The sequence below is a fragment of the Trametes versicolor genome (assembly GCF_000271585.1).
Source record: "Trametes versicolor FP-101664 SS1 unplaced genomic scaffold TRAVEscaffold_10, whole genome shotgun sequence".
Taxonomy (NCBI): domain Eukaryota; kingdom Fungi; phylum Basidiomycota; class Agaricomycetes; order Polyporales; family Polyporaceae; genus Trametes; species Trametes versicolor.
In genome coordinates this window covers 943,301-952,727 of record NW_007360330.1, presented here as the reverse complement: position 1 = coordinate 952,727, position 9,427 = coordinate 943,301, and the positions used below count along the sequence as shown (strand labels likewise).

The window sequence follows — 9,427 nt, the reverse complement described above, 5'->3', positions numbered from 1 at the left end:
CGGCACACCCAAATCGACTTTCTCGTCGCCTTCCAGGAGAGGCCCGACCTGCCCCCGAACGCAGCCATATCTCGTCTTGTGCCCCACGCATCGGTCTGCGCCGAGATCGTCGTCATGCGCTCCGGCGCGCGTTACCTCGTTCTCGACATGGGCGGGCATGGGCCTTCCGAGGCGGCCAAACGAGCTGTTCGCAAGTGAGTACCCCAGTCCATGTGTTCAACGCCGTCCCGACGACGTCCCGCTAACTTGATGCGCCGCAGGTTCATCCTTCAATATGTCGCTCATCATGCACAATATCGCGGGAAACGAAGGGTCCCTCCGCTACCCACCGCCATCGGCTTCGATTGACCACGTCGCCTCCTGCCGTCTTCTTCGTATCTTGGTTTAGAGTCTAGCAACTGTATCTCTGTACCGCCCGCCGGGCCTCAATTTAATGCCGCCTCGTCCTTGCCTCCTCGTCTCCTCTTCAACGAGTTCCTGCGATGCTCCTCGCCGGACACCTCCGGCCGCCCTCGCGACCTAGCCACTGCTGGGTTGCACTCATTTCCTCGAAGCCGCGATCTCCCCGCCAGGTTATCACCATCTTTCGAAAACTGAAGGATCCGCCCTTCGGTGCGCTCCCGGCAACAACGCTTCCTTCAGAGTCGTTTCTGGTTCCAAGGGCATAAGGCGACGTTGCTCTTCGCTCAGTCGCGATGCGCCATTGACCGTCATAGTCGCCGAACTATCTCCTTTATCGTTGACCGTCAATCCCCCTTTCACGTCCTTTACGGTCATTCCTTGCCCTGAGTCAGGTGTTTGTTACCGCATTATCAGTTTGTCTTGTTCTTGCTCCTTAAGTAGGGCGGGGTAGGGCATGCATACTGTACGCTCCCCTGTGTGGACCCACTGTGGACTCGACTGTCTCTCGTCATGTCTATAGCCCCACAATTTGCATGGCAGGCTTATCACCTCAAAATGATGTGAGTGTACGGCGCTGTTGGAGAGCTGGCGGTTGCTGACGATCCTCACAGATACACTGCTCCCGCTAATCTCTATATATCTCTTGCGAAGCGGTTGTACGAGGGGAATCGGTTTGACGGCCAAGACGCTAATCGAAGACGTTGTCAAATTTACTTGGTCGAGGGTGCCAGTCAGCTGTCTACACGTCGTAGGTCCTGTGTCGCTCCACCTATTGCTCTCGTTCATCTCTCTCCATAGTATTCCTGTGTCTCCTCGACCCCGACTTCGGGAACGGCATATTCATCGCTTCTTCCGATCTTACTATGCTTGACCCTACGAAGATCCGCAAGGCGGTGAGTCCTTTATCAATGGCGTACAGCCTATGTTCTCTACGACATGCCCTTACGGTCACGGCTTCAACACCCAGGATTCCGAGACGTTGTTTCTCTCGACCCCCACCTCCCATATCTCCATCGTGTTTCCTTTCGGACGGCTTCGTGACCAGTTCGCGGCCCAAATTGCGGATTGGCTCAGTTCCAATCGCCTAGATTTTTCGACCCACCCTTCTCCGCCGGGAGAAGTAGTCTTCGGCATGGAAATTTTTTCTTTCGCCCTCCTCCTATTCCAGGCCCACGAAGCTGTCATGGTCGTTGCTGAACATGACGTCAACAAGGTCGTCTCTGGGACTGCTGAAGAGCTCGGCATAAGCTTCAATTATCTCGGTGGCGATGATACAGCGGACGGCGATGATGTGGATGCAGCGGACGACGACGACGGAGATGAAAGCGTCGCGGGCGACGCCGTTGCGGATGTCGGGGTTGCGGATCACAACGTCGCTGTTGAATTGTGAGTGGCTTCCCTGAGCATTTTGCATAGGCGTGGTCTCACGCACTGGGATGTCAGTAGCACGGATTCTTGAAGCGATGGCTCTTGCGTAGCTCATGGTGGGATCTAGAGAGGAGTTCGTGACAGTTGCCAGTACTTATTACCGTACATATGTATGGGTTGCGCGCTCAACATCGATCCGAGTCCGAACTATGTGGTGATTATGTTGCGCACGTCCACTGCAGCCTTGGCGTGATCTAGCGGCCCCGTCGGGTTACACGCGACAGACCTTCAGACGGCACTGTCGAACGGTTCGCGGTGTAGGTGTCATCGGCGAGGATACCGCCGTATGCTGTAGTACATACAGTCTCTTCACAAGCCACGCAGCGCGATAATGGCATGACATATCATAGCCAAGCCGTGGGCCGGACGCGGGGCCCACAAATAACGTAGACTCACTATTCGAGAGCAAGAATCGCTACAGAGGGCTCAGTCGTCTGCTCACAACATCATATTGAGAGACTTTTCGCGCGCCTCTATGCTCCCTTTGTCCGAGGTCTTTCGAGCTGGCTTTCGAGTCCTCCCCAATGGCTCGGCCGCCGCAGGTAGCGCTGTCACAATGTCTGTCGGCTTCAGCGCCAATAGGTGCTGCAAACGAGCAGGGAGGCTGTCAATGCCATGACGCATACCCTGGCCCAGCTGCCACTGAACTTCGCGATTCCAGCCATAGCGCCGGCCTCATGATAGACAGGTGGGTCGCATCTGCGACCTGAAATCTCCATGGGTGCGCCCCGAAACCGTACGACGCGTCATAGTCTTATGCGTGTCGTCATCTTCAACGTGTACTAGTGTACTTTTACCCTATAGTGAGCTCATTGAACTAACGGTCTGCCGCAAGCTCTAATCTGCCATCCTCGACAAAACCAGACACTTTCATAAGACTGCTGTATACAAACAAGAACCATAGGAAATCGAGTAAGAGGATGTCCTTGACACCGCAGGTACTTATGTCCCCGATGGTCACTTGAAGCCACGTATGAGTAAGTTGTAGTACAAACAGCCAACTTGGCACCGACCTTGATCAAAGAATGGATTGACCCTACAAAGGCGCGGGGTGCACGGAGAGGGTGAACTGGTGCCTCTGGACGAGCGCAGCCTGGTGAGTATGCTCGGCCCGACGAGTAGCGAGGTGGGTCTTTGCGTCCGTAAGGATTCGCACAAGCTCCAGGAAGTCGAGGGGATCGGAAAAGATGAAGGTGACCCGGGTAGCGTCGTTAGCGATGCGGCTGGTGGTAAACGACACCAACGATGCACTTTCGTCACAACTGAAATGCATGGTCTCGTCGATGAGAGTCAGCATCACCGGTATGTGCTCTCCCGGGATCCCAGCTGCATTGCAGGTCCTGCAGAGAACGATACAGTCTGGTGGAACAAGTTGCGAGTCAGAGGGCAAAGCTTCCCAAGATTGACATGGATCGCTTACAGATGCTTTTTCCAAGCTCACCCACAACAAGGCGGCCGGGTGTATTGGGGGGCTCCGAGTTGTCGGTTGGGCCAGCCAGAGGGTCTTGCTTGAACACCACAGCATCGGTTGCAAACGGAATGGAAGGACACTCGTTTGGGCTGTGTGGGCGTCAGGAAACCGCTATATATCATACGAGAGGAGATCTGTATGTACTTCGGCATAGTAGTCTCGGTGTTTGAGGTATTTGAGGGTAAAGCGGTGTGAGGGGCCCGGGCAGTAGCCTTGCGTTAGCGAATGCTAGAAGATATTATGAGCACTCGCCGACGCAGCCGACTGAGTTATATAGTAATGTTTGCTTAGAACAAAGATAGTTTGCACACCTCTTTGGCGCCATTCCATGCTATGGAACAGATAAAGAGTACAATGGTTCGTAATGGCACATGTTGAAAGCGGATTTTGGTCGTAATGTTGCCCTCGACGACTAGGACCCGGGACACAAGGCAGTCGCTACGAATGTCGGCCCCGACCTGAATATTGACACGATCAGTGACGACCACATTGTCGATGCTCAGTGCTGAACGCAGCTCGCAAGGGCGGTGATGAAACGGTTAACCAGACATGCTTTATGTTGCAGCACGATGCGGCCAGCATGACGTACCGCGTACGAGGCTCCGGGGTTGCTCGCTAGAACGCCACCGGCACGCTACCATTCGTGGTTGCGGGCGGCCGCAGACGAGTGCGCGACCTCCATTGTGTCATTTTACGGCGGTGTATGTCGCCGTCCACGCGGACAAGAACATGCCGGGATCAATGCCGCTGGGACTTCGCGCCGTCACGCATGGGGAGCTGGCGTCAAAGGGATGAGTCTTGTCCACATCGCACACGTGAGTACTTAAACTTACCTTAAAGTTGCGAAATCACGAAAGGGTTGCAGCGGTTCCGTGAGATGTAGAGAGAGATATTATGCGCTGCATTACGCACGTCAGGAACCTCCGACGGCAGTGGTGCAGCGTCAAGGACCCCCTTTCGCCGCAATGCCAGTTAGAAGCTAAAAAGTGCCCGCGAAGAGGTGAGCCATACGTGCTTCGCGCATCATGTTGCATACTTTTGAACTTACAGTCCCAATCGGCGACAGAAACGAATGTACGAGGTTTTAGTGCGTTCCGTATGAACGTAACGCGCCTTGATTATGTCGGCGCGGCCGCAGGTCGAGACTCGGATTGAATGTTCCGCGCACGGAGCATATCAGCACGAGGACAGCACACCTGGAGCGGGAAGTCGCCTGAGCTAGTAGTGAAAGCGAAAGTGGAAGAGCACCTAGCTGCGTACTGGAAAAAGAGCGCGTGAGGACGTCCCGTGTCGACGGCTGGATCTGGCATGATCGCGGAGTACCAAGGTCCGAGTATGACGAACGCGAGCGCTGAGCGCCTGAGCGGACAACTGCAATTGCGCACCCTACTACGTATACCGGCAAGAGAGACAATAGAGCAGGGGGCGAGACGAGCGAGTACGTGAATACCTGTGGAACAATATCAACGAATCTACGCAATCTGTGCGTGTGTGACTCACTGCGGCGTGCCCATCAAACACACGTATTGAGATATGGTGGAAGTGCGGCCTGCGACATCCCGGCCTACTACGATAGCCCATGCCTATTCGAGTCCATATACACTTCAGCTCTCGCCGACAAAACTCGTCGCGTTCACGGGCGTGGGACGCATGGAGAGCCCGAAGCCGTAGAACCGGGCGCAACCTTCTGAGGTGTCACGGTCTCCTAAAGCGTTTGTAGAGTGCGCGACGGCGCGCACTGCCATAACTGGGTCACTAGCGTGTGTCAACTTCAATGATACCAAGGGAGGTCAGGATTTAAGAGCAGCATGGCTATCATACCGGCCGTGAGACCGAAAATCACTAGAAAAGTTAAATGCTACGTCGGCAACTGTTGAGTATCGCTTCAGACGTACGTAATATATGTTGTAGCTTGTCGCTCTTAAAGCCGGGTGGGCAACTCTGCGGCACGTTTCAATGGAGTAGCCACCGGTTTGTCCAAGTTACTGCCCATGGCCTCGATGTGGTCCATCGACATGGGACCGGCTACGACGCAAGCACCGTGCACCAGCATATTTGCAAGAAGGTAAAACCATAGAACAGACCTAAGGAGGATGAGTAGTATTGACTGAAGAGGTATACCAGCAGTACTAGTAGATAGTCGAGGATGTGGAGTCGATTAATGTCCAAGTGCTGCAGTTTGTCTGCGCGCTTCTGTAGCGGTGGCTCGGGTCCATCTACACGGACCCCGGGGTCGTTCCGGGATCCCACCACAGAAGGTAAAGAATCGATAAGCCGTTTGTCTGACGGCGCTGGGTTCTGACAACGCTGTTGAGAGCTGCAACCTCCCGAGCTCTCTTGACCTTTGGTTGAAGGGGTGTTTGTAAGGCCCCACTTTATCGTAAACAAGGGTCCCCCAAAGGTGAGAGGCCGACACAAACCCTATCGTTTCTTTGCTAGCTGTATTCTATTCCGTACGCACCGGAGTAGCGCCGGGCAGCCCTTCCAAACAACAAATCAATCGCGTTGCACGGTTCGGACCATTCTACTAGTTCACATGCCCAAAATTTCCAAAATTTCAAGTCGCCATAAAACCGTAGCAGCGAACGATGCAAAGGCGATAGTTGACCGTCAATCAATCAAGGAGTCCACGGGCTTTGGCGCATTTTACCAACGTCTTTACGGTGAGGGCTGTATAAAAGCTAAGACGATCCGAGTTAGTTTCTCTCAGAAACTGACCCGATTCGTGACCTCGCTAACCCCATAACATTTTACCATGGCCTACGCGCAAGAGTCTACCCCAGTAGGCAGAAAAACAGAAGGCTCCCGTGGAGGAAGGCCCACAGGTGAGTAGCAGCTTTGTCCTCGGGACGCTACGGAGTTCTCATTTCATCGTGCAGGCGATCCTCCCGAGCTATCAGCTATATCATCTTCCCCAACGGGACAGTACGCACCTTCAATTGTTATAGCCAGAGCACTAACCCATGTTCTGTTAAGCCAGGATGTGCGTCCTATCAGGCCAGATTCCGAGGACGATGGGGGAATGGCTATGGTCGTGGATACCGCATGCGGTGATGCGGGAGTACCGCGGATCGGGTACGCTTTCCATTTCTGCCAAGTCAAGAGACCCCCAACGTCTGAACGAACCACTTCTAGTACGATCACGTTGAGCGCAAAGGCTCGCGGCAAGATGCGAGCCACGACGCCACGATCCTGGGAGCAACAACAGGCTCAGGCTTCCGCCAGTGGTCAGGCACATGCGATGACCTCGTTGGCGGAGTTCTCCGCCCGCAACATGGCAACTCTGACCACTCCAAAATCAGAGGCCGACAAGGCCGATGTCAACGCTTGGTTGCATGAGTGAGTCGATCGAGAAGCCCCTCAGATTTGAGGCAAGTCTCAAGGGCGTGTAACAGGGCGTTCGGCGACTCGGAGCTGCGCAACCCGCACGGCAAGCGTTTCAGACCAAGGAGCCCGTCCGATGACTCGCGCCGTATCATAAATCCTTCGTGGTCGTTGTCTCCGTCGCGCAAAAAGAGAAGAAAAAGGTCACCTTCTCTTTACGGAGCAAGCAACCACCGGATAAGTCAAGCAAGCAAGCCAAGTATGCAGTCGCATACGATCAGGCAGGTGGGGGCGTCCTCTCAAGGCGGATTCAATTATGACGCCGTAGAGCTTCCCCCGTGAGTCGTTACGTCAACTGCATAACGCCAATTATCAGCTCACGGCCGTCGTCTAGCCTCTTCATAGGTACACGGCTTACGACGCTTAACCCCTATGCTCCGAGTGACAGTGGGAGTATGGTGTATGCTTCAGCGATGGAGTCACACCCTGTTGTTGACACGAACCTCAATGACACACCCGAGGAGGCGGTAACCCCCCCCGCTCGCGGTCGCTCGGAGACAGTTCGAGAGGCTTCACACTCCGGCAACCTGGCCAATGGCATGCGTGCCCACAATGACGAAGGTTCTATCCAGCAAGCGACGAGTAGTCCCAGTCGGAGCTGTGGCCTCAACTCGGTACAGATGGAATCCGCGGGTACGCCCTCCGCACAGGGAGGAGAAGCAGGAGATGCGTTGTTTAGTGATGGCATCCCGAACTCGCACACGGGAACCGCTATGGTGAGCTCTCGTAAAAATTCCCGAGATGAAAGCCACGTTGACCGGTTGAGTCAGGGACGTGGCGGAGACGCTATATTGGAAGAAATGGCGCATCTCAGAGGCGAGGTTCTGAAGCTCAGAGAGGAGCTTCAAGCGGTCAAGACCCTTCTGGACGTTCGATCGCCCGCTGGAGGCAGTGTGGAGCACGGCGCAGATAGCGACAGAGGCGCTGGACGCCCGGTCGAGCCCGCGTCTACCCATACCGATCCGACGATTCCAGTAGAGACCCCAGGAGCTCCGAAAGTCGAAGTTCGACGCCAAGGCCAAGTGGTCACCGTCGTATTCCACTGAAGCATCGCTCTATTGGTATAGTCTTGTTGTTGGTTGTGACGAAGCCTCCGTACTGATTTTCTTCTTGTAGATCCAAGCACGCTCATCCGCACATCTTCCAAAATATATGTTCCATACCAAGTCCCCCTAGGTCCCCTTTTCGCCCAGTCTGTCGTCCGAGCGTCCGATGTATTTCATAGCCTTTTGGTCTTGTCTGCTTACCATATGCACCTGCTGTACACCTAATACTATCTATTCTATCGATGAATCTGACGCGACTCAGGGCGGGATGAACGAAACATACAGTGCAGCGCTCACTGCTTATATGTTTCGAAGTGGGTACAGCCGTAGCGGTCGGAGTAAGGCTAAAGGTAAGTATAGAGGCTTACTGGCCGAACGTGAAGGCAGTGCTCCATGAATGTGTATCTGAGCGCATCGAGAGCTTGTGGCAGCATCACGCTTTGGGGTGGGACTAGGTACGGCCTTCACGGGACTTCGAAGACACTACGAGTTCCTTAACGTACTTGCGCACCGTGTTTCTGTAATCAGTGAGTGACAGCTTCCCCAAAGCTCTTCAAATGAATATATACACTGTAGGCATCTGCAGAACGATCTCCCTGGTTGATCGTCTGATCAGCATGGAACCACTCACATTCATCGAGCGGACGCACGTACCCTGTCCCGGAAAGTGAAAGGCGGTTGAAGTGTACGCCTGAGATTGTGATGGCCGTCGGGGATTACGCAAGGTGTCATCCCAAGACGGGTGTAGGTGGGTTTCGTCAAAGCCAACGTACGAGTCACCGACTACCTCGCTCTTGTTCTGCAAGCACGAGATGAGCAAATAGTACTTCGAAGCCTCGCTTATGAGCCAATATCTTCAGCTCACATCGCGCATGCTCTTCAACCTCACTGGTCGGCCATGGATTGTGACGGGTAGCAAATTGTGGCACACCTCGAGCTAATTCACTGCCCGTCATAATTAACTCCGAGTCACGAAGTGTACATCCGGGTCCCGTGCGCACGGAAGCGCCAGCACTCGTGCGACTCCGCACAGAATATCCCTTGCATCCTGTGCGCGATCTCCAGCAGATGGCGTCGTTTTCTGTTAATTTGGGCTCGAACGCATCGCCTGCTGTGGGCCAATGGTGCTTACCCTCTTCGCGTTCCTGCTCGAACGCTTCGCGCGCTGCCTGCTGTTGCTGACACTATGCCTCGTCGTCCTGATTGTGCTCTCAACTCCATTCCTCGCGCTCGTGCACCCAGCCTGGCGGATCGGCTATGTGATCCTGTCGCTCCGGTTGGACTTGGGGCGCTTCCTGGTGTTTCTGCGGCGGGGACGTCGTTGTGCGGCAGAGCAGAAGACCGGCCCCGACAGAAATTCAAAGAGAGATGATCAGCATGGACACGTCGAACGCCCGAAGCAAGCTGGACTACAGACGGGAAGCTGCATAACTCACTATTGATTTATATCGCCGTACGAGTGTGGCGGAGTATACTGGTTGGGTAGCATCATGCAGGATATAACGAGAGGGTAGAGATAGCCTGGCACATTGCAGCTTCCACATTACTAGGAAGTTCGGGATTTGGCGGCATAGTCCTGGTGGGGGGGCATACGCTCAATAAGCATTCCGTTTGAAACGTCGGTTCCGTGTGCGCGCGACTCCATACCATGGGCATATATGGCTCTTATAGTGATGTACGTATTCCAGCCATTCCG

At 54.4% G+C, this 9,427-nt stretch overlaps 3 protein-coding genes across 3 annotated transcripts; 2 read left to right on the top strand and 1 right to left on the bottom strand.

The window, feature by feature from the left end:
- Positions 1–912: 912 nt before the first annotated feature.
- Positions 913–1,861, top strand: TRAVEDRAFT_51030 (uncharacterized protein; the record flags this gene model as incomplete). Its single annotated transcript, XM_008043773.1, has 5 exons — positions 913–962; positions 1,014–1,150; positions 1,201–1,295; positions 1,370–1,788; positions 1,849–1,861. 5 exons carry the CDS (start codon positions 913–915, stop codon positions 1,859–1,861), a joined length of 714 nt encoding a protein of 237 aa, XP_008041964.1.
- Positions 1,862–6,056: 4,195 nt separating this feature from the next.
- Positions 6,057–7,731, top strand: TRAVEDRAFT_22744 (uncharacterized protein; the record flags this gene model as incomplete). Its single annotated transcript, XM_008043529.1, has 6 exons — positions 6,057–6,126; positions 6,181–6,226; positions 6,299–6,376; positions 6,437–6,640; positions 6,907–6,963; positions 7,002–7,731. The coding sequence occupies 6 exons, from the start codon at positions 6,057–6,059 to the stop codon at positions 7,729–7,731; spliced, it is 1,185 nt and encodes a 394-aa protein (XP_008041720.1).
- A 451-nt stretch (positions 7,732–8,182) lies between these two features.
- On the bottom strand, positions 8,183–8,605 carry TRAVEDRAFT_51028 (uncharacterized protein; the record flags this gene model as incomplete). The annotated part of the gene is made up of 4 exons (XM_008043772.1): positions 8,183–8,249; positions 8,301–8,327; positions 8,382–8,530; positions 8,597–8,605. The coding sequence occupies 4 exons, from the start codon at positions 8,603–8,605 to the stop codon at positions 8,183–8,185; spliced, it is 252 nt and encodes an 83-aa protein (XP_008041963.1).
- Positions 8,606–9,427: the final 822 nt, after the last annotated feature.